Raw genomic sequence first — 27,352 nt, forward strand, 5'->3', positions numbered from 1 at the left:
CCGGAGGAGTTTCTGGCACTGCTGTGGAAACTTATTTCAGAAAAGGTGGTTAAAGCCAAAAATGATGCCAGGGCATGAGGAAAGATGTGAGTCTGGGAAGAAAGGAGTGGCAGTGCACTGACCTCAACCACCCGTGCTGCCGCCATCACCTCAGCGGGCAGTGCGCCACCTGCCCTGAGGGGAGGCCCCAAGGCGGGAAAGGGGGCTGAGGCATTTTCGCTGCTTCTTCATCTCTTTTTATTTTTTCTCCCCAATACCAGAGACAATCATTAGAATTTTGTAAATTGCCAATAAATCAACTTGATCAAAAATTTTAAACCTGTTTTTTGGCTAGCAGCAGGGACTGCTGCTAAAAAAAATCCATGAGAGCTGCTTAGTTGCACATATTTTTAAACCTGCAAGTGGACTGAGATAAACCTGTGGCCAAGAAACAGCATGACTGCTGGCTACTGCAACCTGCTTGACTTCCTGAGCCCTCCAGAGTTCACACTGGATGTTACTGTGAAGTGTGCACCCACGAAAAAACCCTTCCCAGACCTGGCATGCTTGGCAGCAGAGACCAACATGGCGCCATATTCAAGTGTCCCACTCATCTGTGGGATGCTGCTTGCTTGCCTATTCCCTTAGTAAAATTATTTCAGATTCACAAGTGATTTATCTTCTTTGAGCAAGCATCCTTCACTTCCCACAGTTAACACATGAAAAACAGGTCAGACTGGTGACAAAATCAGCCTTCCAACTGCGTGGCTGTCCTCCTTGGAGCAGCAGTGGGGAAGGCAGAAAAAAGATCTGTAAAACACAGGAAAAGTCCCCTCTGCCACAGAGGGAGAGCCACACTACTGACTGCCACGCTGAAAGGACATCAACTTCTGAAGTACAGTCCAGCTGAATAAATACCACTGAAAGTCAATAACCAAATCCTGTTAGGAGCCGCAGTGCTCTGGGAACTGATTGGAATTTGAACATTTGCATTGATGTATTTTTTTTTCACATTTCCAGCTGGGAGTAAGCACTGGAGAGAAGGTATGCTCCATGGGAACAAGACTCGCTAGCGAAGGATTACCTTTTAAAGGATTATCTTTTAAACAAAGAAAAATTTGGTATACTGCAAGCAACTAACTCAAATCAAAAGAAACAGATTAATCCAACAGGATTATCAGGTAGGGCTTCTCTGTACCTTTAACGTCCAGATACACAGCTGAGAAATATGAACAATTTTATTTAGATGTCTTGGTGCAGTTGTCAAACACCTTTTTATGTGACAATCCCCTGTTCATGGTTCACAAATAAGAGCTGCTTATTCAGTTAAGGTTGTTAAAACAAAAGCTTTTACTTATTATCCTCAGCCTCACAAGCAACAGCAATCTTCTTTTTTTTTTATTTTTTTTTTACAGAGCCCTTTACTTTACCCTTGCATATGTAAGCTCTGATCATCAAGTCCTTTTAACTCCAGCCAGGAAGAAAGATTAGTAGCTGCCTGCACTGCTCCTACATTGTGAAATTTCCAGAACTGAGCTCTTTTACTTCCCTCTGGGAGACAGGGTAAGTAACAGAAAACTGAAATCAAGCACTGCATGGTTTTGTTCCTGAATTGTAACACTCATGTTAGTTCTTATGGCCATAGTCCTGCAGCATTGCAAAAAGCAAACAGCACTGATCTCCAAAAATAAAATACATTTGGAAACAATGTCCACTATATACACTTGTACCTCTCTCTTTTACTAGTAGATATGTTGGCAGTGTCACGCACAAAAGATTTGTACTGAAATTTACTTCATAATTCTCACAAGCAGAATGGGGTAAGCAAACAAGTAAAAAAACAGTGCAGAGATAAAACCTTGTTACTTTAGTAAAATGGCATTTTATCTTGTTTTAATTTTGTAACATTTTATAAAACTATTTAACACACATTCAAAGTTCCCTTGAAGTAACTTAAATAAAAATCGTAATAACTTAAACACAATATAACCCAGTTTGGTTAGCTCCAGGTCAGCTGTACTCGAATCCAGAGAAGAAAAATAATCCAGCAGCAGTCACAAACCCTGCTTCTTAATGGTATGAAACATTATTGACTTTGGTGAGGCTTCCCATCTAATAATTTTACTTTTCCATATATATTTCACACTTATTTAAGAATAAATACAGTATTAAGCAAAGACTTACCTCCTCCACCTCCAAGAAGGCTGGAATTAGCTGCAAGAAGAACAAAAGGAGAATTGTTAGCATAGAGCTTCCTAAATACAGATGGTACCAAAACAGAAGATGTTTCACAAAATGTTTTCCATTCCTTTCATTTCGGTAATTTTGATACTCTCCACTTACCCAAAATCATTAACTGCAAACACAATCTATGTAATTTGTAATCATAATCTTTACCTTTGCAATATCTTTGAACATGTAAGCTAATAAATAAAACAGTATTAAAGCTTAATGTGCTGAATAGCTTATGAAATTACAATCTTGAATATATAATTCTATGAACTACATTTCTTTTTGATTACCAAATGAAGTAAAATAGCCTTTCATTTTAGAGAAACTTTAGTCTCTCTTTAGAGAGACTTTGATGCAACTTTTGATTACCTCTCCTCATTTTCTATGACATGGGACCTTTGAGGACAGCCATGAGAAACCTTGGCCCCATTGAAATCAAAGGGTGCTTTACCACTGTCTGCAATTAAATTGGGATTTCACTCAGTATGCTTAACTGCTTCTGTGCTACATCCATCCAGCTATCTATCCTAGAAATAGATAAATCGCTTATGGAATGCAGTTTTCAGAGCATGGTGGTCCAAGATGATCCCTCAAATTAAAGTACCAAAATTGGAGCCAAGCCCAACATTTTCTTTTCACAGACTAGGCAAAAACAAAAGAAAAGCCTAGATAAAGCTTTGAGTAAAGTATTTACCCCTTAGATATATGGGAAACCAATCCCTGTCATCATAATATTGAAAACAGTATAAAAGCAACAGTAAATGGGATGGACAAAGGTATTTATCACTTGTTGATGAGTACAGGAGAAGCAAGACAGCAAACTACTGTTCTTCTCCAGGACAAGATACATAGAATAAATTAGGCATTTCTCAGTATCCAAACTTCCTACTGTCAAGATATTGCTTCTACGATTTCCTTCAGCTTCTCAACTGGAAAGCTTTAAGAAGCAAATTCCCTGATGTTATTTTTTCCATCACTTTCTTGAGACTTTCACAGAAAATTGACAGTTACCTTGCTTTTCCTCCATTTCTTTTTCCAATACTCTACATACATCTTTAATATCTACTTTCAGTTCAACTATTTGCAACCAGCTTTCCCTCACAATGCAGTGAAACTGTCTTAATCAGCAAGCTAAACTTTCCATCAAAGTAGCATGCTCAAGATCAAAGAGGGATCTCTGATTCTAAAAAAGCATCATATACCATTAGCACTATCTTACAGTAACTCAAGACATCACTCTAGATTATTCAAGATGCAATGTCCTTTAAAGAAATAAATATGCAATTTTATATCCAGCATAGCAGACAATATCAAATCTGAGTAAACCACAAACTAAATGGACAGTTAGCCATCCTAGGACTAGCTGTTCCTACATCTGTCGAGTGAGTGACTTGTTAAGAACAAAACTTAGAGGGATGTTCTTGTACACCTTTCTGATCAAAGCCTGGTTCTAATACACCACAAGATTAAATAGAAGAACATTGGGTGAATAATCTTTGTTTCTAAAACTAATTGCCCACACAGCTTTTGTAGCCATTTTCAAATAATTGTTTGGAAATACAGGGAGGCTGGAACGACAGGCACAAGCACAAAATGGAAAACTGAAAAAGATCATCTGTGCTTCATGAGCATCACGTTAAGCCAGTCTGTTAAAGTCTTGCGCTGATGAAATGGGAAGGTCTCCCACTCCCTTCTCTTTATATCACTCATCCCTGGCAAGTGACAACCTTCCTGTTTGCTGCATGAATTCTTCCTTCAGATTCAACTCAGTAAACCAGGTGAAAATAATCCACTATTCTTTTTGGTACTGTTTTCCAACACATCACTGAAGTGAAATGGCTCGTGGAAAAACACACAAGAGGAAGAACTGTGTGACAAGAAAAGAGACAATGGTGGCAACAGAGTTTGAAGAGATGGGATCCTCCCTTTTGGCAGTCAAAAATTATTACAATAGCTCCAGATCCTTAAATTTAATGTATCTGCATCCCAAGAATCAACTGTTTTCCTAGGACATCACTGTCACACTTACTTTGCTTTTACATGGCACAAGAATCATTTATACTCTTGGCTACCCTCTATCAAGTGCTAGCAGGGAACACATATTGCCATATATAAATTGACTTTGCAAAATACACAGTAATAGTAATAATAAATCATAGATTCATACAATGGTTTGGTTTGGAAGGGATCTTTAAAGATCACCTAGTCCAACCTTCCTGACATGGGCAGGGACACCTTCCACTAGATCAGGTTGCCCAAAGCCCCATCCAGCCTGGCCTTGAACACCTCCAGGGATGGAGCATCCACAGCTTCTCTGAGCAACCTATGCCCTCACCACCCTCTGAGTGAAGAATTTCTTCCTTATATCTAAACTAAGTCTATCCTCTTTTAGTCTAAAGCCATTACCCTTGCCCTATCACTACAAGCCCTTGTAGGAAAGGAGGAGAGAGATTTTTTAGAAGCCCCCTTTAAGTACTAAAAGGCCATAAAATGAGGTCTCATCAGACCCTTCTCTTCTCTAGGGCTAAACCACCCCAGCTCTCTCAGCCTTTCCTTGTAGGAGAGGTGCTCCAGCCCTCTGATCATTTTTGTAGCCCTCCTCTGGACCTGCTCTGACAGGTCCCTGTCCTTGTGCTGAGGCCCCAGAACTGAACACAGCACTCTGGGTGGGGTCTCACAAAGGCAAAATGGAGAGGGAGAACCACCTCCCTTAACCTGCTGGTCACGCTTCTTTTGATGCAGCCCAGGATATGACTGACTTTCTGGGCTGCATGCATACACTGCCAGCTCATGTCCAATTTTTCATCCACCAGGACCCCCAAGTCTTTCAATCCGTGTATCCCCGAATCTGTACTGATGATGTCTAGGATTGTCCTGACCCATGTGCAACACCTTACACTTGGCCTTGTTGATCTTCATGAGGTTTGTGTGGCCCCACTTCTCAAATTTTCTCCAGGTCCCTCTGGATGGCATCCCCTCCTTGTGTCTTATCAACTGTACCACTCAGCTCGGTGTCATCTGCAAATATTGCAGACATACTGCAAAGACTGCCACTGAACTTCAATCTCTATATATTCCCCTGCTCTTGCCCTCACTGAAATTCAGTATTAAGGACAGACACAAATTAGAAACAGTCACATATTTTACAGGAGCTTCCAAAGTACTCCTGCACCAGGTAACATCACCTGCAGTAAAATGAGCATATCTGAGATAAAAATCAGCATAACATTCTGTTTCTCAGCATATGAAGTATCTACTGCCATGAGTCTGCTACACAACATTTCTTTTTGGCATTGTAGAATGCACCTACAATTACCGTTCTCGTTCTTGAATGAGTCAAATTCTAGGATTTCAGTGATTACCTCTGAGAGACATAGCTAAGATCTGCTCTACCTCACTGTTCCAAAAGTTTCCACTGCTAAAAAAATATTCTTCTGATATCCAGCCAATATCCCCATTGCAAAATCTCATTTGCTGGCTTCTCAGAAAATTATGTTTCTCTCATGAAGTTTTCCTGACAATGCTCACCTTTCCAATACCTTCTAAAACTTGTTAATAACATATAAGTCAGCATCACACACTTCTCTATAGAAACAGCAAAAACATTTCAAACAGATTTTTGGCTCCAATGGATCTATTGCAGCTATTGGAATTGTGGCAGTAATTCTACAGGCTTTTTTTTTTTTTTAACTTTTACTTTAGTTTATTTCTTATTAAAGCATTACACTTACATACTAGAAGGAAAATAAAACCCTTTTGCTATGATGCCAGGAAGGACCATGGCCAAACTATGATTACAGTATCCTTTCCAGAGAGATAACGTGTCACTCAAAACCCAGGAACTTGTATTTTCAGATGTTTCAGACTGTACCCATAATGTTCAATAAAACATACCACTCAGGTTTTGGGAAAGCTCTACCGTTAAAGAAGTACTTAGTTGCTTACCTCTGTAAGAACACCTCATCTGCAGCCAGAGCTAGGGATTTTCACCTCTATTCAGAGAGCAAGTCAGCACAGCCCCATGGCTGTAATCACATCATATTATATTGGAGCAAGTATAACCTCTCTTCTCAGGCCCCCAGTGTTAATCTACAGCTGCATTTCATCCACAGTGCTCCCAAATGATCAAGTCTTGCAAAACACCTTGAAAGGGGTCCTGCTTTCAGCTTTCGGCAGGTATGAGCAACAAGCTATGGAAGCAGTCAACCTCCAAAGCTGATGCAGTCCAAACTGCCTCCCAGGTTGCAACATTGCACTGTGCAAGGGCACAACTCCCACATGTAACTCAGGACATGTCCAGCCCTAAGTAGCACATATGACAATATTTTTCTTTGACTAGTTAACCCATCCTGACTAATCTTTTGTCCTTATTTCTGTATTCTACAACTGAGTAAGATTCTGGAAACACAGGAGATTTGGCAGGGTGGGGGGAGAACTGAATTTTTACCAAGTTACCAAGACAAAGAACAGTAAAAGAAAACAAATAAGCATAAGAGGGTCTCCAAAAAAATGTGAGGTCAAGATTACTTGCACCTCATTTCATTCCCCATGTCACCCTTTGAAGATGACTTGCCCAACCTATCTGATATTGCCTCTTTACAAGCTATAACAGATTCCTGGGCATTAACTCAGAAAATCCAGTCACAATACAGACCTTGAAATATGATTTTAATATGTACTCTTTTATACTTAGAGGAGTGATGACAGAGTGGTCAGGCAGCCAGCAGAGTACACAGCTCCTTGTCAGGCTCCAGTATAACACGTTGATAAAGCCCCACTGAAAACACCTCACTTAGCAATGGCCTGCAAGAGGCAGCATAGGTGAGAGCTCATCTAACTTTACATGTTTCCATTTGCAACAGCTAACACAGACTTCAATTAAAAAAAAACAGACACATTTAGGGAGCAATTCCCCAGGGGTATATTGAATAGCAGCTTCAGGATGAGACAAATCACAGCACAGGAGATGTTACGCATCTCCACCACTTTAAAAGGAGTCTTGGACTCTACATTTTGAGACAGATCTCACCCCTGTCTGCCTCAGTACATCGAACAAAAGTACATCCAGGAGTAGTAATGTGCCTTTCAGCCTTTTAGGTCTAGATTTCTTATTATTAGATACATTAGAAGCATTACCAGTAAGGAGTGTTGCTGCAAAGTTCAGGCTCATCTCTAAGAAAAAAGCCATTTCAAAAAAATCCACATAAGAGAAAACACTGTCTCTATTCATTGAGTACAGCAATTTAGCCCTTAATGAGATGTTTATGACCCCAGATTCAACCAGAACTTCGGTATTTCTAATGACTCAGCACCTCAATGGTTTAGGCTTTTATTCTTTATAACATACAGGAACAGCACCAGGACAGGGCTACTTAACTCCATGAGCACTTGCCTGTTCTACCCAGAAAACTCAACTTTTGCTCTAAGAAACAAAATTGTTTTCAAAACACTTCTGCAGGGATGGAGGGGAAAAAAAAAAAAAAAAAAAAAAAAAAAAAAAAAAAAACGAAAGACCTGGGAGAAAAGAATTTAAAGTAAGCTTAGTTTCTCATTGTGGAATACCCATACTGAAATCTCAGGTTACTAAAACGTACAAATTTGAATAATGACTATTCCAGCATATTTGACAAATAAGAACTGGACATGAATGTTTTAAATCTCAGCCTTCTTAATGACTGAAGTCATATAGCTTTCCAACACTTCTTCAAATGAATAAGCAGACCAGAAACTCTGGCACAAGTCTTAACATTTTGCTCAATGTTCTCTTTACAACACTGTCCTTGCCAGGAAGAAGGATTATTTGAAATTTGTGGAAAGCAAATGAATGCTGAAGAAGTTCACCTCCAATGAAACTGAAAATCTTTCTGTGCTGTAAGCCAAAATGTATAAAAAGTGAAAAAGGACCTATGTATGGGTTGCTTAAACCGACATTTGCAGTCACAGAAATGTTTTTTTCCTGCTGTCAATTCTATTGAATTTAGAAAACAGAAATGATGCGAATACCATTTTTTGTGATGTCTCTGGAGATAACATGCTTTTAGCTTTGTTAACAACATAGCTGACTAACTCTGGTTACTTTTTGTTGGCATATACTCATCTGACAACATTTTTAAAACATAAATTCTTCTGGGAGCATGTCATTGTCAAGTATTAATGGCACTAGTAACTTAAATTGACATCTATGTCATGCAGCCATGCATCTGTCAGTGTAATAAAAATATACTTTTAAAAGATTACTTGATATTGTCTGACTTTGGCAGCAGATGTTTGAGCTTATTTTGATGTAAAAAAGATTAAATATTTTTGTCAATACTTTCTAATTGTGAAATTTATTCAAGAAGACATCTTCATAACTGGCAGTGTTGTAAGATGCAAGGCATTCTATTGCCTCAGACACCATTTTTATTCATCAATAAAACATCATAACAGGCAGCTGGTGAGCAGAGTACAAGTAATTTATGGAACAGGAAGCTACATTTCTTCTACATGTTTTCTGAATAAAAATCCCTTACCTGCCACTGCATTTTGTTTGATCTTTTCTCAAGAAAGCAGAGAGAACAAAGAAAAGTGAGCTAACAACTGCACCCTGTACATTCAACCATTTTTACACAAGATGTGTTTTGACGCCTTAAAGTAAAAAGCTTTAGGCTTAAAGATCACAAAGTATTTACTATATATACTTATATATAGTAAATAAAATGCAGTCGAATACAACATAGGAAAGTATAACTGCCACTATAATTAACTTGAAATACTTCCTTGCATGCGAAGCCACCGCGTGCAAGGAAGGAGAGGTAAAATACCATTATAATAACAGACACAGCCAGATTTGTGAAGTTATCTAAGTGCCTAATGATGCAAAGTAGAGAGCACTAGAAATTAGAAAAGCCACCCAGCCTATGAAATATGATTGACTTAAAGTATTTAGGCACATCAGTAAGTACCACTATTAGCACCTTCCAGACACCTACATGCCTTTTGTAAACACAACCTTCAGATACTTATTGAATATGGAGGGTGTGACTATATCCTGCACACAGCTGTACACCACAAACAGCTCCGTGATACAGGTAGCAGTAATTTACTGTTTTCTACCATGCAGAAAATTTCCACAGAGTCACTCCTCTCTATACCTGCAAAGGGCTTTCACCCCTCTGGACTAACACCAAACAGCCAAGGTGGGACTGAATCCTCCGGCTCATGAGCAAACTGGATGCTGATAGAGATGGCCACATCAGGACGGCAGGGACAGCTCGCCAGTCCGCATGGTGAGCTGGCTGCTCTGCACACCTTGGCCCCTGCATCTTGGAGCTGCAGGCAGGAAGAGAGCAATCCCTGCACCAGCCGAAGACTGAGCCACTCTGCTCCTGGAGGCTAAGCCACTTCTGAGTTTAGCCTAGTACTATGGGGTTTGATTGTTTTTTAAACCGATGATTGAGAGCACATCGTATTCTTGATACATACACAAGGACTTAATCTTCCATGTAGTAAGAAATCTGCTCTTCTGCTCATGCAAAAACCTCTGTAAATAAAATTAAAGGTCTCTCCATTTCAGTTTATTGTTGGTTAAAGTACCAACTTCAAGCTCTCTTTCTAAGAAGACAAGGTGCCCAGAAGCATGACCTAGTGAGTCTGAATTCATTTTCATGTTTCCATCATCTGTGGTAGCAAAACGAGAGACAATAGAAAGGGACTGAATTTTCCATGCCTTATTTTTTTCCCCAGATACTCAACGCAAATGCTGCAAATTTGTCTGGCTTTAAAGATTAATAAAATCTAATGGGAGACTTTGTCCAATTTAAAAGTAAGAGTCTTGTATTTGGACCTAATAAAATGGTTTTGTGGTTTACCCCAATCATACAGTCTATGCTACTCTATTTCCCTCTGTCACAAATTCTCTATGGAGAATGAATTGTTTCAACCAAGTTTTGCCATCTTTACAAATAAAGTAGTCATTATCTCCATTTCAAGCTTTTAAAGGGCATTTCATAGGTAGATTAAGCAAAAAAATAATAATATACTAGTAAGTGCTCTGGAGTTGAGTCTGTCAAGGTAATTGCCTTCACAACATTCTGAATTCAATACGGAAACAGTAACTGTCATAACTTTTCAGTATTTTTCTTCTTCTAATACATTACCAACTCAATATATAATGTGCATTTATGCAAGAAAGCTATTTTTAAAAGTTATATATTACACCCATTAACCTTAATCAGTCATATGCAAAACATCTCTGAAATGTGATACCAATATATACCAAATATATTTATATATATATAAATATATATACATATATAAATATACCCACAAAACCCAATGTAAGCATTGAACACAGGCAAGGCAGTAGTAATTTGGTGCATCAGCATAATGTGAAAATAGTATAGACACAAGCACACAGCTATCACTCTGGCATTTAAAATCTCAACTACATTGGAGGCATACTTCGGAATAGAAGAAACAAAACATGTCAGGTTTTTACCTTACAGTGAAATACACTAATTGCCTTAATGCAGGGCGAGAGAAAATTAACAGAGACTGAAATTGTCCAGCACATACTGAGGAAAAAAAAACATGAGAGAAAGCGCTTGGCCAAGAGTACATCCTAAGCATTTCCATATAAACTTCCGTACAGAATGGAGCCTAGGCTCCAACTTAAAAAGGAGCCTAAATTTTACAATAGCCTGAGGATTTTAGTCACCATAATTGCTTCTTGGTAGGCAAGTCAATCAGAGTAAAGAACATAACTTAAAAGAAAAAACAAAGAACAGATGAACTTGTTTGTAAGGGTAGTCATCAGGACATCTCCAGTCCCAAACACAACTCAGCAAAACATTTTCAGATGAAATCTTGCAAAAACAGCACTTCATCACTTCACGCCTTCATACCTGTGAAATTCATGCCCTTCATACCAATCAACTGGTATTATTTTCAGATAGACAGAAACATCTCTCCTAAATCAAATGAAAGTGATGCAAAAGAAAAGGGTTTCCTGCCAACGCCTTGTGGAGGACAGTTAGAAGAACCTGTTTTGTGAGGCTGATCTCATCCCTGGGAGGGAGAAGATGACAGACTCGTTGAATCAGAAGCTGCAATTTGAATAGGAAGGAACCAGAGAAGGCTAAAACTGGCTGGCATGCACAGAGCCGTCCATCATCAGGTTTTGTGTGAACCCCTCTGCTGAAGGCGCGCTTGGTTTTTGCATTCCTCTCATTCTTCATGGCAAACATGAAAAAGGCACAACGCAGAAATAATTTCATTCTAAAACACGGGTTGATAAATTGTCACACACACTACCCGACGGCTAAAAGGAAAGCTATGAATTAAGATTTCATCCATTTTGTGTGTCAATTTGTGGTTTGTTCAATCACTTAGAATTGCCATCTAGATCAAGGTATTTTAAAATATAGTTGTGATGAAACGTAAAGTAAAAGGAACTTATTTCAGGGCAGAAAATGAGGAAAAAATATTCAAGTCTACTACAGCCAATTCTTCATCTCATAATTTGGACCATTTGTGTGGTTTGTAAATGTAGCATTAAAGGGAATCAAAGTGCTGCAGTATATAATTAATCCATTTATGTAGAGTCATCATCAATATTTAAAAGCCTACACAAAACAGAATATGAGGTAGTCCTAGGTTCTACCTGCACAATTACAAAAGCAGTTTGGGTAGTAATTATTTCTAAATAATTAGTGAAATTTATATATTTCATGCATCTTTCCAGTATCCCAAAGGTATGAGAACGTGTTATCTGGAATACAGAAAAAAAAAAAATTAGAGTGAAGTTCTTTGTGCTTTCTTTGCTTTTGTGTTTTCAAAATTACAACCTGCCCTGAACCTCCCAAAGCCTACCTGTACGCAAGAACACCACCCTGTGAGCTTTTTCTTTCTTTTGTTTTTTTGATGCATTGGTACTTAGGGTTCACCTGACCACAAGATTTCACTTCAATTTTCTTCACTGGGAAATACTTGCACAGTATTTGACTTCAAAAAGGAAAATGTCTGATTGCAAAAAGTTTTAATAAAACAGCAATTATACTGTGATAATGAAAAAGAAATCAAGAGGTGATATAAACTAACACATTTCAGCCTTGAAATATTAATATTTAACACCCTGGTTTCCAAACAATAAAAACCCTAACTCATTATAAAATCCGAGTCCATTGCAGAAAAGAAGCTACCCGGGGCCCTGCCCGGACAGCAGCAGAGGAGCGCACGCGTCCTCGGGGAAACCATCAGCACGAGGCAGCCGGCGGTACAGGCGCACCCTGCAGCACTTCTGCTTTAGCCAGAGCACAAAGGCAGGCTAAGCAAGGTCAGCCCTGGCTTCCTCTGGAGGGCCGAGCTCAGCCAGGGCACCTCGGAGTAAAATTTGTCAGCAGCCACCCCACTGGCTTTGCTTCGGATATTAACATTCATGAACAACATTGTTATTTAAAAAAAAAAAAAAGGACAGAAAAAGAGAGAAAATGAAGAAAGAAAAAGCCCACGTCATCCCCTACCAAAACAGCCCTCGCACTTTTTTCCAGCTATGCAGACAAGACTTCACTTGCAAATTTTGCCGCAAAGTTAGAGGAAGGCAAGGTGTTATTGCACTGTTTTTGCAAGAGCAGCCTGGAAGGAAGATTTTGACAATAAATTATAAGCTCCTGCAAGCAACTAGCGCAGACATGTACAGTCTGAGAAGCCTGCAAGTCAAGCACTGAAGTAAGGTCTACTTTAAAGCATATCCAGCTGAGCAAATGTAACATGCTCTGCATATGAACATGTTATATAACCTCTCTAATGATCATTTCTTTATATAGCCTGAAATTAGACACGGCTCCCACTGTGGTCAGTGTGAGCCACATTACAGAAGAAATAGAGAATCTGTTTATGTATTTTCCTGTACATTTTGTTTTCCAACACAAGCCTAAACTGTTGCTATAGGGCTAAATGGTGTACAACATCAGTCATGTACTCCTTTATGAAGAAAAGTGGAACTTAATAATCTGGATATTTCAGTCAGACCAGGAAGAATGCATTACATAAAATAGGGAATATACACCTTTCACTGTCCATAAGAACATCCTCCCAAATCTTTCTGTATACAGTTGTCAAATATGCTATTCTTACTTGAAATGAATGTTTCAAAAAGTTGCAATCTATAGCTAAAAAAATCTTGAGAAGACCATAAAAGATATGAGTAAAGTGTAGCCATCAACTTACTGTACCGGAGATTACAGAAAATGCCCCTTTTAGGATAAAAGTAAGTCAGCTTAGGCAGCGAGAGATTGGTTATCCTCTCCATTTTACTGTTCCTGGAACATACAATCCATGACATCTCTCAAAACGGAAAAACATAATCTAAAGTTTGAAAAATACGGGGGGGGGGGGGGGGGGGGGGGGGGGGGGAAGGGGGGGAACAAAAAAAAGAACAACTATTATTTTCACTTTTACCATTTTCACATTCCCTGAAAAACTCTGCTGCTCGGGAACTTTATAGAAAAGGCAGATCACAAATAATCAAAATGATGTGAAGGCCTGTAGATATTTTCACAGGCATGACAGAGCCAAGAGCCCAGATGAAATCACTGGAAATGACAGCATTTCAGATTCCGTGGGACTATTCTTTTTTTTTCCTGACAGGTTGTTGGGGTTTTCTAATCTTTCCTAGCTGCAGATACGCACTGTTCAGGATTTATCTCCACAATTGTCAGGTTGGAGCAATACTGCTTAGTAACTTGCCCAGCAAACACTGCCTTGCCCCTGATTTGCCTGAGTATCAGCGCTGTACCTGCTCCTTGGGTACCCCGTGGCTGCGTGAGATGTAAAGCAAGGAGTCAGACTGTTTTATTATACTCTCAAGGCAGCTCCTTAAAGCTACGATTATGGGCGCTTCTTAACGATGACGGAGATTAAAGCTATTATCCAAAAAAAATGCAGTAAATAGGCACCTTTGTTATAAGACTGTTTTCAAGCAGCTGCTACCTGGCAGAAGAGGTGTTAGGGCTTTGATGAAAACTTTACAGAGGTTAGACTGGACAAGAACTTTCCCTGAAGCACAAGAGGATGGTGGATTGACTGCACTGTCACACGCTGACAGGGCCACGCAGGAAGAGAAATTGTCAAGCTCCAACACCAAATTGTTAACTTCATCGTACAGGCACCAGAGCATCATCCCTAAAATCTCCCATCCTTCCTTCCAGCTAATTCCACTGCTCAAATTTATATGTGGAAATGCAGCCCTTATCAACCTGAGCTCATGCTGCCTTGTCTTGTGGGTCTATTCCCAGTTAGACACATACTTGAACTCTGCAGAGCAGAGCTGCATTCTGGCTGCAAGTCCAACGACCAAACGCAGGTTAATTTCCCCAGATTGCCAGTGGAAAGAGGTGGGCACTGCCAGGAGGCAGCACAGGACATCTGTCTCACATGAGCCTGAGCCGGACGATGTGAGTTCACCCTCTTGCAGCAAAAATGCTTGTGGTTAATTTTACCACCGTCACTGCAAGCACTTCCACCACAAATCCTTTCAGCTATAACCATTACACAAAACCACAAGAGCTGCTTGCACTTGCTGTTTTTGCTAACATTTCTTTCGTTCCTTCCAGTAGCAGTTTGCCCACTGACTCAAGAGAAGCACCAGCATGTAAATGAAATAAGTGAACCGGTTTGACCCTCTCCCTGGACCACAACTCATTTGCAAGAGTTTTCATATGCCATACCACCTAATTGCTGCAACTACTCCCACTGAAAGCTCCAATAAAAAGGGCTGTGGCTTGCTAATCAGAGGTTAAGACAGAACAAAAACAACAACAAAAAAGACCCTACAAACAATTTCTACAGACAATTAGGCTGAAGATAAAAATGGGAAAGCTAATTAATCATTCTGAAATATATTGCTCTTTTTTTTTCTCATACTGAGTATTTTTCAAGTGTTGATCAAATAAGCATAACTTGTTTTTTCATTTTACCTATCTTCCTCTAAGGCAAAAAGAGAGACAAATACGTGTAAGCACAAAAACCACACCAGGTTGAATGCCTCTAGTCTGAATCGTTTCTCTCCAAAACGCTGCAACATACACAGCCCCACTTTCTAGAACAACTTCCTAAAAATGGTTCTCAGTAAGTTGGCATTTTAATCAGTTATTGTTCTTTCTCTTCCTTATACAGGAAAATTCAAAATCTGAAGACACTCCAAGAATTCATACGGACCTTTTGCATCGAGGATTAGTATGTATTCACAGTCCTCTATTCAACATCTAGGTAACACAAACAGGGATGTTATAATCTAATTTGTGCACAGCAAACACTTCATTTCATTATTCTAGTACTACTAACTTGATTTATGAGTCAGCTGAGTACTTTTGAAAAAGGTATTGAGAAAACAAAGACAGAATTAGGCACGGTACAAACACTGCTTACACAAATACAGTAACCAGTAACGTTGAAGGATATGACAGGCATCTCATGCTATATATAAATACATCTGAAAGTCAGGTAAAGCACGTTTTTATAGTTGCTCAGAAAAGAAAAAGATGAATCATCTATTCAAACTCTATATAAAATGACTTCTCTAGTGGCAATTAATAGAGACAGGCCCCAGAACGCCAGTCTCATGCTCTAATCATCAGTGAAAAAGAAATTAAGTGACAATTAAAAAACGCCTTTATTGAATAAGGAAAATTCTGTTTTCTCTTGGAAAGCAACTACAGCAACCTCATATTCTATAACCACATTAGTGAGGAAACAGTTCAGTGGATACCTAGAGAAGAGCTTATGTCCCTGAAGCATCAGGTAGATAGACCAGAATACTAAATACACACTCCTAAAAACATAGTTTAAGTTTACGGTCATAATTCGCAGGAATAGAGGCCCTGTTAATTCCTCTCCAATAATCCTGTGATCTAAGAGTATCACTCCCACTGAAATGCATAAAAGCCATAAATAGCCCCCAAATTTTACCAGAATTTGTTACAGGCAGCAGAAAACATATTGCTCTGGCTGGAATAAGCGACTTCGCAAAAGCATGGCTCTCTACTTCCCCTGAAGTCTCAGGCAGTCTTTCCTTTATACTTCAAACAAATTAAATCTACCGCAATTAATGATTATAGTTTTTCCTTCAATCAGCCCATATTCCTCTAGGAAATTAACTTAGCTATTAAAAGCCTAAAGGCTGGAAAGGAACCTAGTTAGATGAGTTTTACCTCCTCTGTATTGCCTGTGTAATCAAATGCAGTTTCCCCACCAGTTTAATTCTAATCAGTTTAATTACTGAAAATTACAACGGAAAAAAAAAAAAAAAACACCTTACTTCTCACACCAGAACAAAGGAGAAAAGCTACATGTGCTAGTACAAGAATACTGGGTGGCAAGAGTTTGATACTGCATGGGGAGGAAATGACTGAAAATAAAGACAAATTCTAATATACTTTAGACAACAGCTATCAGAATAAAGAGGTGGAAATGGCAAGTTACAAGCCAAGACTAAAACTCAGAGCAGTCTACTTCCAAGGTGTGAAATTTGGGGAAAGTTTACTACTTCAGTATTGCAAAGCCTTGACTATATAGGACCTGCTCTGCTCTCAAACTGCATTTCCTACTCGGTCTTTTGGTCAAACACTTGCCACACAAAGCAATTGAAAAATAAAACATGCTCAGCCTAGGAGAGCTTAATTCTGTCTTTCCACCAAAAGAGGGGAGCTAAAAACTCAAGTGTAGCAGAGCTGTCCCTGCACGCGGAGAGAAAACTAATCTAGGAGCCACAATCTTTTCTTGCCATGTCACTGAAACAGAATTATTCTAGTAGTCCTTGCAAAGGAAGGAGGCAAAACCAAAGAAAAGCTTGGAGGTAAATGTTTCAAGTATACACTCCGTATATTGAAGAATAACACCAGGAGGACAATGGATCCTAAAAAAGAAATGCAGGATTAAGACAAAAAGCGAAAAAATCCATAAAACAGAAAAGGAGTGAAAAAAAAAAAAAAAAAGGATGCTAATTGAAATGTTCTGTTTTATATGATAAAACAAACTGAGATGACAGGTCTCTTAAAGAAGTCAGACACACAAAAATATGTCTAGAGAGTAAGTATGCATGTTATTCTCCCCTTGACTTCCACAACAAAAAGTATTTCTTAGTGTTATAAAACTCCCTTTTCTAAAAGTAATTCTTTCATGGTATGTTTCTCTTATCTTTTGCCACAACGGAACTTTTATGCTGAGCAGAAAAATGCCATGTAATATCATACTTTGTGTGGGTTGTTTTTGTTTTTTTTTGCAATACGCACACACAAAAATCCATTCTTTCATTACATCTTACTTTCTTTTTATCATTTTCCCCCTTTGACCATAATAGCTTCATTGTCTACTTCATAATTTTAAGGACCTCAATTATGCCCACTTGAAATCTTCTCTGCTGAGATGACTAATCCCAGTAATCTTATTTAAACTGCTAGTTTACATTCGACTAATACTCTAAAGCTATCTGATCTCTACAAGAAAGGGGTAGGAGTATTCTGGCAGACAACTAGAAGACACTGTGGTCGCTGCAGAAAGTAGAAAACTAACTGCCATAAAGCAAGCACTGGTGTTAGCAAGGGAAATACTAGCACTTAAAAGTCTAAAAATATTGGAAACAAGTCATTTTTATTTCTGCTGAGTTCACTTATCAACCGGCTCTGTACTTGATAATGTGCACTGTGGAGAAGAGAAATTCTGGTTTATCGTGAAAAAAAAATTGTAATACCTTGACAAAAAGAAAACTCATGAAATCCAAGGAAAGTTTTTAACTAATTGTTTTCACCAATCTTTCAATAAAGAAAAATGATGGAGGGAAAAATAATACAGCAGTACTTGGCATCCTGGAATTTGAACAGTAACAAGAAAAGGGTAAGTATATAAACTTTATATAAAGCAAACCATGCATTTTCTTAGAGAAATATGTCATGTTTTCCAAAAGACTACCACTTTGATGCAAGATAGCACCCATGTTTTTTCGCAAGATCTCCTTCTGTGCCGTGATGTCTGCAACCACAAAGTGTTCAGAAGTGCCCTTAGTTTGTAGATGTCTGCAGACTGCTGTACTATCTTGCAGAGCAAACACATCATGCCTGTATCTGAGTCTACCCTGCTGTCCTGAAGGGACTATCTAATCAGGGATATCAAGATCTGAGCTCCCAGGGTGGAGAATCCTCATACTTATGTAAATGCAGTCACTTACTCATAATCTTTATTCAAAAATACCCAGCTTTGAACATTTAAAAGGCTGTAGTGTTAATGGGATCAAGTATATCTAATAGGACAATACATCTCAAAGCTTAAAAAAGTTCTAAACTGTCTTTAGATAAGATGTCCCCATGTACTCTCACCCACTCCTGATTGCTTTATCATAAACACTTTAGAGGCCATTTTATCCAATCCCTTGCCAATTTTTTCCTAGACTTTTCTTCTCTTAGAAGCTGGGGGAAGCTGCAGAGCAAGTACCCTACAAATCCTGAAGGTTCTGACTTTTGAAGTACTAATAAAACTCCCACAGAGTAAAATAGGGAATGAATTTCAACTTCAAATATTCCAGCATGGATCAATTAGTACTAACTCTGTTAGCTGAAGGATTTTTTGCCTGTTCCATTCATGATAAAATTTGTTTCTGCTCTTCAGGATCAACAGTTAGAAAACAGAGTAAGAAGATAGGACCAGAAAACAAATACAAATCACAAGGAAGCAAACAAAGACAAAGGTTGTGACAAAAGAATATTTGCCGAAACTTTGCCCCTGTTTTTTTTTTGTTTTCTTTTGCACAAAAGAAATATCAATATATCTGCATAAATATTTTCAATTCACATTGCAACTTTTCAGCACAACTCTTGGATTGCATGAGACACTTTTAGAAACAATTATGGCTATTAAAGCTGCAATGGGTCCTACAAGAAACACAAAAATCAGTTGTGTGTGTTAGTGGGGGACTGTCTCAGTGGGCTGATACCACTATCATCATCATGAGTTCCTCCTCTGTAAACAGACAAAGAAATCTTCCATTGAGGCTCATGCTGACTGCTTCTCTTAAAACAGGGTCAAATCACCTGCTATTAATGCAAGCAGATCATATGTTCTGCCATTACGATTTCCAAATTAATCTTTAGAAGAATAGAACTGTATTTGTTCGAAGCATCTCTGATGGCTCTTTAAAATTAAAAAAAAAAAAAGAAAAAGGAAAAAAAAAAAGAAAAAGCTGAACTAGCAAATGTAACAAAGAGGATACTAATATCTATTCTATCATTGCCATCTCATTGAAGCCCAGATTTGAAATGCATTATGTCCAGAATGAAAGACATTCTTTCACAAAGATAAATTCAACCATTGGTGGACCCGAAGGACTCTTGTGAAGAATAAATGCACTTAACCTGCATTTCCTGTTCTCCAAAATCAGTAATTCCAGAGGATGCCCATTTGGAGGTTCAAGCCCCCTTCATACAACCTACAAACCTTCCATGGGACCCAGCCAAAACTTGGAGCTGCATGGAGTGCTCCCAGGCCACAACCACCACAAGGGTCAGTACTGACTCAAGAGCCAGGCTCAAGAAGATTAAATTCCCTATCTGAGAAATACAGTGGAAGCAGAAGACTGGATAAGTCCTAAGCTTAGTCTCAGAAAACAAACCTCAGAGCTCAGCAATTTCACTTTTACTGTAAGGAATGTTATGACAGCTTCACAGTGGATTCATATTTAAATATGACTTTAGTCCCCCTTGCATCCTCTGAAACATCCATCACCATAACTTTTGCCTTTTCATAATTTAAATGAATAATCTTCAGCTCCTAAATACTGCTTTAGTCCGTTTTGACAGACTAAATTAATACCTACTGCAGTTACTGCAGAAAGTACTGGGAGTCCCAGTCACCGATGCCTTGGCCTTCCCCAGCAGCCATTGATTCCCTCACCCAGATGGTTTTGGGGTGCTCCTCGCCCCATGCCCTCACACCCAGCCTGCACACCCCCAGGGGACAGGGTGAGGGGCTGGCAATGCTGGCAGCTGTCTGCAGGATCCAGGCTTTTGGCTGCTCCTCAGGCTTCAGACTATGGGAAACGTTATTCTTGGCAAAATGGCGCCTATCACTAGAGGAAAATATAGGTGTTTTCACAGGCTTTACAGGCAAAAAGATCCCAATGACCCCAGTGGACTCAATTTAACCTGACATGAGAGAAAGACTGTAGAACTAATATCGAGAAGATGAGAAAAAAGTGCTACATGCCTTTCTGTCACAGCTGGGCTATTTGGGGGTTTGCTTGCTTGCTTTGGGGGAGTTGTAGTTAATTTTAATTTATGCATGCTTTCTGCCTTGGGACTCGTGACCTGCACGGGGCCTATAGATCGAGTGAAGGGAAAAAAGAAAAAGGCAACAAAAATCAGTTCTCCGCTTTTACAAGCCTCTCAGAGTCCCCAGTCACACCAGTCTTCTTCTGGCCAGCAAAGGAAAATGAGTACAGGAAGAGCAGTCATGTTTTGATACCGTTTCCATGGTGTAAAAGTATTATTCCATACATGCACTTCATTACATTTGTCATCAAAATCATATTCGACAGGTAACCTTAAGTACAGACACGGGAGGCAGAAGTCTCTGATGGCTATCAGCTCAAAGCACAGTTGATAAAAAGCCAACAGGCTGGAACCGAATCCTGCATTACTTCCCGACATATACAGCAGGATTTACCAATATTAAGAAAATTGGTGAATGCATTAAGAATCTTCTTTCATCTTCACCTATTTAATAATAGACAATGAACATTTGTGAATGATTCTGTACGACCATCTGACAGCATTCTGATAATAATAACAAAAAAAAAGAAAAGAAAAACAGTGAAAAGGGATTACACGTTCCACTTTAATACATCATTTAAAAAGCTTACCAGAAGGATCAAAGTCCATGACAAAGGACGCAAAATATTATTTATTCATGGGACATCTTCTGAAAGACTAGAACCTGTAAGAAAACTCTCTATATCCCAAAAGAGTTTTTTTTAAATGCTAAATTATCAGCTTTTATTTTGTTAAATAAGAAGTGCTTTGAACATTTACCTAGCTGCAGTTAAAAAAAAGAAAAAAAAAGAAAAAAAAAGCTGTAAGTAAAAAATCTGTGTAACATCCCCTACTTAATAAATTTATTAAGTTGAAAAAATATTAGTTTCTTCTGTTGAAAAAGAAAAAAATATTGAAATTTATAACAGCTCTAAACACTGCCGGGAACACATAAGACTTTTCCCAATTGATATTCCTTTCTTCTTTCTTCCATTTTATCCTCTTTTTATAAATGGCTGTATATATCATCTCTAGAACATTAGGTTGGGATATTTTTATTATTATTCAAATGGTTAATGCCTTTACTTTTCCATGGTTTACATCTGAAGAATGTAAGAGAAAATATATGTAACGACAAAAAATGTTTGCTAAACCAGTCAACTTTAACTAATGCTGCCGAAGCCACGTGAGCAGAAAGCAAATCAGGAATTTGGGCTATTATATTTGAAGGGACGTTCACAAATAACTGCTTTAGCAGAATGGATTGATCTCCTTGGTTCCCCTGTGGCCCTTCTGGAAAGCCAGCAGGACCAGGCAGTGGATGTAGCCACAGAACATCCCACCCCGTGGAGGAAATCTCTCTCTCTCCATCAGCTGTAAGATGGAATCTGGGCTCAAAGTTAGCTTTTGGAAATACCCTTCTTTAAGTTCAGGAACAGCATCTGACCTATCAGCTTTACAGCAGTCACATCACGCATATTTGGAACTGGAAATCTGCACTATGCAGGAGGGTAAGGGACAGTCAATACCAATTTTCAAACTATCGAACAGTCCTCTTGCTGCAGCCTGCAAGCACACCTGCATTTTTGCTTTGCTGCGCTACAGTCAAACAGCACAGCAGAAAAAAGAAAAAAATCAGGTTTTCACCCATGTCAATACCCTTAAGCAGAAATCCACATCTAGGTCTTCAGCGAGCCCTTAGTACCATAGGCACAGCAGGCATGAAGGGGGAACTCGAGCACACAGAGGCCACCAGCCCCACGTGAGTGGAAATGCATTGCGGTCTGATTTGGATCAGGTTTTCACAGCCATAACCACACGTTTAAATCGGCTTGCACAAGCTTACAGTTAGCAGCTGCACTGTCACATTTCTCACCGCTTCTATCTGGCCTGAGGTTCCTGCAAGACTGCCCTGTATGACCACTTTATCCTTCCACAACAGCACATATGTTTAAATGAAGGCAGTTGTGCCCAAAATACCAGAATCTGAAGTACTTCTTTATTGAAAGTAAGCCTTTGGCATCTGCTACTCCTGAGCAAAAAAATAATCTCAAACCCAAATGAGACGCTGTTATCAGGGCCAAGAAGCACCATTTGTCTCCCAGATTTTATTTCGGGGTAAAACCACCCCATCTCTAGCCCCCACACTTCTCTCTCTGCGAGACCCCACGCATCCCATGCTCTCACACCCCAGCCACTTTCTCTGCCTTGCAGGTCTACGTTGCCCCAGGAGTTTGCTTTCCTGCACCACTCCGCTCCATCTGCTTCCCTGTCAAGCTGCCCTCTTACAGTTTGCCATCCAGCTTTTTCCTGAAATATGACATTTTGCCTTTCAGTTCTAGCACATATGGTTTCCAGTAACCAGATTAAAGTGACTTAAGTTAGAAAGAAGGCAAATATGTAAACAAGCAGCTAGTAGATGTAAAAGCCTAAAGCAGGCTTCATCCAAGCAATATTAACGTTTGAGAAAACAACCATTTTTTCCTTGCCCCAGTAAATACCACCTGCAACTTCCCGACTCCTTTCCATCTTTCAGGGTCATCCTTCATGGAAGATACTTACAACACACCCTTGGGGAGTCAAGAAAAATTCAGCTTCAAATTAATTTATCTGAGAGATCTCTTGAGAGGGAACGTAGCTGCTAACTAGAAAACCTTACCTGACAGCTCGGGAGCTAAGAGGTCGCATGAGGCTAGGAAGCATCTTGATTGAAGAATAGCCATTATCCTTTACTACGCATTATGTCATTTTTTCTCTCAAAAGCAAAGCTCTTGAGAACATTTGATTGGACACCATATAGATCATTTAAAGTTTGCCCCTTGGTGTCTCATAAATGCTGGCAATATAATTGTGAAACTATGAAGAAACGTGTTGTGAAAACACATTAGTTTTTGAAAAACAGAAGTATGGAAGATAATTATGTATAAATGCAGTGTTAAAACCAGACATTAAGCCATTGTTTTTTACTTCAACTTAGATGTATATGCAAGAAGTTTCGCTTCACAAAATTCATCATGAGTATCGAATTATTAAACAAACAACCTAAATTGGATATTGGATACCAATCATTATCACAACGTGAAAAACTTGCTCCCTTGACAATGTTATCAACCTACAGGAAATAAATACTGAAAAAGTTCATTTTAGTGCTCACTGAGTACTATTTTAGCCTCTCTGGTTCATCAAGATTTAAGATTTGTCTCAGAAGAGTTATCTCTTCTCAGATTAACTTTACTCTCCCCATCCTTTCCTCCACTTGTTTATGCAATTAACAAGAAGTAAACCAACAAAATCCTATATTGCAATTACACTGCGACTGCAATAGGTAGAAGGACGACCCTTCTCCAGCCACTAACTGAAAACTAACATTTACATCAGAGCCCCAAGTTCTTTTTTACTGATCATCACTTGTTTGATTTTTATCTTGTGTTTTCATGGAGGAACACTGCTGGCAGCATCTAGTTTCTACCCACAGAACTACACAGTGGAAACCCAAATTAATGACAGGATTGGAGGCTTTACGGCATAAATTTCCTCTGCCAGCATCCTGCCACCTGCTCTCAAGGAACTCCTCGGGGTGAAGTTGGGCTCCGTAACTGTGTGCGGTTAAGATTATAAGTGATGTTTAAACCAGAAATTTAACACCGTAATACGTCATCTGGAAAGCAGAGACTGAGCAATCATATTTGAAAAATAATTCTGCCTAACAGCTCTTAAATATACAGGCTCCACTGCAGATTGCTATGAAGGTAAAGAAAATACTGAGCACTTAATAGTGCAAATCAAACTCTGCAGAAAGTGAATTTTAGCACATTTCAGCTCCAGCTAGGAAGACCACTGCCAAACGCACGGCCCAGTGTCATCAGCCTCTATAGACTACCCCCAAATGCCATGGGAAGTCCGGGTAGTGGGTGTCATGGGAGGTTAGTGCTCAAGAGTCCAGAAGGTCTTCCGAGGAAAAGACCAGCAGCTCCTCCGTTTACTAAGAGGAGCTTCTGGAGAGCAGAGGCTTGAAAGGAGAGTCCTCAGGAGGACCGGCTGAGGTCCACCAAAGGAGAACTTTGCCGTGAGCAGGTGGACACGTATCAGCCATTTTTTCTACAGCAGTTACCATACAGATATTTTCCCTTAAATAAACCTTCCAAAAATAAAATTGTTCAGATACTCACTCTTCGCAAAACGTGATGCTTTCAAAGCACTACTTGTGAGGAAGATGAGGCAGAACAGAAACAGGGAAACAGCACCCAGACAGGGAAAACCCGGCATTTCATGACACGTGCCCTGGCACTGATGGCAAGTCATGGGGCAGTGCGCTCACTCCTGCTTTCCCTGGCAGTGTCAGTGCTCACTGTGATTAACCAAGGCAAGCTGGAGAATACAGGAGCGACGTTTGTATGGTGTTCGGCATATTTGTTCAGTGCAGTATTTAGCAGCCCCACGTAATTCTCTTGCTCGCGTTTGGTCCTGCTCAAAGCAATTTGTTCCACCAGCATGCTCTGCATGCTGCCCATTGGGGAGCAGAGTGCAGAAAAGGCGATCAAAGTATCTCAGAACTAAAAAAGACAAATTAATGGCAAACTGGCTTCTTCATCCCGTTTCCTCCTTCTCGGTTTTATTATTCTTATGTAGCAGAACATGAAAATCTCAAATACCCTTGCCACTGAAACACTAACGTATTCAGAGCTACGAAGAGCCATCAGGATTAAGCCATGAACAGAAATATGCATCCAAATGCACGATGTTTTAGGCAAATACACAGAACAAGATTGAATTATTTTCACTTGAGTGCTAAGACTGCTAGGGAGAAAAGAAAAAGGAAAAAAAAAAAAAAACAAGCTTAACAAATTCAGCTGTAGCTATTTAGTTGTTGTTGTTTTACATAATTAATAGGACCTTTGGACCACTTAAAACGCTTCATCATTGCCCATTTAACAAACACAAAAAGATGCCTCTTGCTCAAGAGAAAGGAGATTGGCACCAGCAGGGAAACAAGGCGATTCATCTGAAACAAAGGTTAAACAACCGGGAAGCAAAAGCAAAGCGCTCGCTGAACACTGTACTTGCTGAATAAAACCACAAACAATGGAGAGCATTAGCTGGATGAATTCCTGGCTGGTATCTTGACTCCCCAAAAGCGTGACTTTGAGGGCTGTGAATTGCCAAACGGTGACGTCTGAAGGGATTAGAGGGTTTGCAGCCATCTCCCTCCCTGCCAGGGCTGCTGCCAGCATGAGGGTGAGAAGTCAGGAGGAGGGAGAGATGCCCAGATGCAGGGCTGGCCAGGCCCGCTTCCCAAAGTCCTCTCCCGAAGGAAGAAAACATCAAATTCGGATCCCACCACACACCAGGCGATTCAAAGCTGGGCATATACCATTTGAAAAAACTGGCAAGTGTCTTTATCTACTCAGCCACAGCCTTCATAGGAAACTGCCCGCTGCGGACACGTCTTCTTCTATTTTTTATTTTTTAGTTTGTATCTTTCCTTTCTTTTTCAACTCAGAGATAGAAAATGTCTTGTTCCAGGATGCTTCCATCCCTTCCTCCACACCGCTGGGATACTGAACGCAGTGGAGGATATATTCCAGAAGTTATGCATAGCACTAGCAAAAAGCTAGCTATTTGAATGTACTTATACTGTTATTTAAGAAGCATTCTGTTTTTATTGACATAATATAAATATACAAAGCTAGACAGTGAATTCCAATTTGGGTGCCTTAATGGTAATCAATTAACTTCAAGTGGCTCGACATTTAAGGGTTATTAAAAGAGTTATCAACCAAGTCCTGACGAGTTCAATGGAAGGTTTGCTGAGGAAATCTCAGGTTAATCAGAAGTGAAGGTCAGAAATTAGAAGGACAGAAATCAGAAAGTGTTACTTATGTGCATAAGAGGTACTGATTTTACTACACTTCAGTAGATGATATGGAAAACACACCGGTTTATCTTAAATTCTCTCTGATTAAAATTAGTAAATACTGACTGCCAGAGAATGAGCCATTTATACAAACAGATATTCCTCTGTATTTTCACATGCACTGAGGATGATTATTCACACACAATTCCACCAAGTCTATTTCAGCATCCTTTATTATAGACCAAAGCCTGAACCCACACTCTGTAACAATGGGAAAACCCTCAACAATATTGCCTCTAGAGAGGGTTGGGTTTGGTTTTAAGACCCTTATTATTTGTTTTTTCCATTGCACTATTTTTCTTGCTGTCTTCAGAGCTATCAATTGCAATTAAAACATAAAATACTGTAATCCTGCTTATAATAGTCTCTACAACAATCATAAATTCATAAACCATTGCAATATAAGTTACTATCCAAACATATATATATAATATTACGAGTGTTATTTAGGCTTCACTGTGGATCATATTTCTGCTCTAATTTTTCTTTCGAAAGCAACCCTGGCTTTCTGATCCTGAAAATAAAATACTTAATGGCCTGTGCCAGACTGAACGCTGCTGCTTCCTCTGTCACTAACTAGATGTCTAAACAACTTAATGGTCTTAACAGACTGCCAAAAAAAAAAAAAAAGACAAGAGCTCACGCTTACAGTTAAGAGAATCAGGGCCCTGTACGTGCAGCAGTGCTGCCTGCTCCTCCACCAAGAAGAGGAAACGCTGTGGCAGGGCTGACAAAACAGATATTTTATTATATATATATCATATATATAATATATAAATATCATATATTTAATATATGTTATTTTCATCCACAGCGAATGCCATGGGACCACTGTGGTGGCCCCTGGCAGAAGGCGGCCAGGTTGGCCACGTAACTAAATATCTTGAAGGCCTGCCCCACAGTTTTTAATTTTTAATTTTCCCACCCCTCTGTCCTTCTTGTTTAGACGAGC

The 27,352-nt window shown here is 39.3% G+C and overlaps 1 protein-coding gene across 3 annotated transcripts in view; it reads right to left on the bottom strand.

Moving 5' to 3' along the window:
• Nucleotides 1-27,352, bottom strand: part of MACROD2 (mono-ADP ribosylhydrolase 2) — an 861,378-nt gene that overhangs the window by 679,156 nt on the left and 154,870 nt on the right. For all 3 annotated transcript variants that reach the window (XM_040553148.1, XM_040553147.1, XM_040553146.1), the window contains exon 4: nucleotides 2,164-2,193. In XM_040553148.1, coding sequence (XP_040409082.1) covers nucleotides 2,164-2,193 — 30 coding nt within the window. The remainder of the gene's footprint in view (nucleotides 1-2,163; nucleotides 2,194-27,352) is intronic.

This window comes from Cygnus olor, chromosome 3 (genome assembly GCF_009769625.2).
Source record: "Cygnus olor isolate bCygOlo1 chromosome 3, bCygOlo1.pri.v2, whole genome shotgun sequence".
In the NCBI taxonomy this organism is placed as follows: Eukaryota; Metazoa; Chordata; class Aves; order Anseriformes; family Anatidae; genus Cygnus; species Cygnus olor.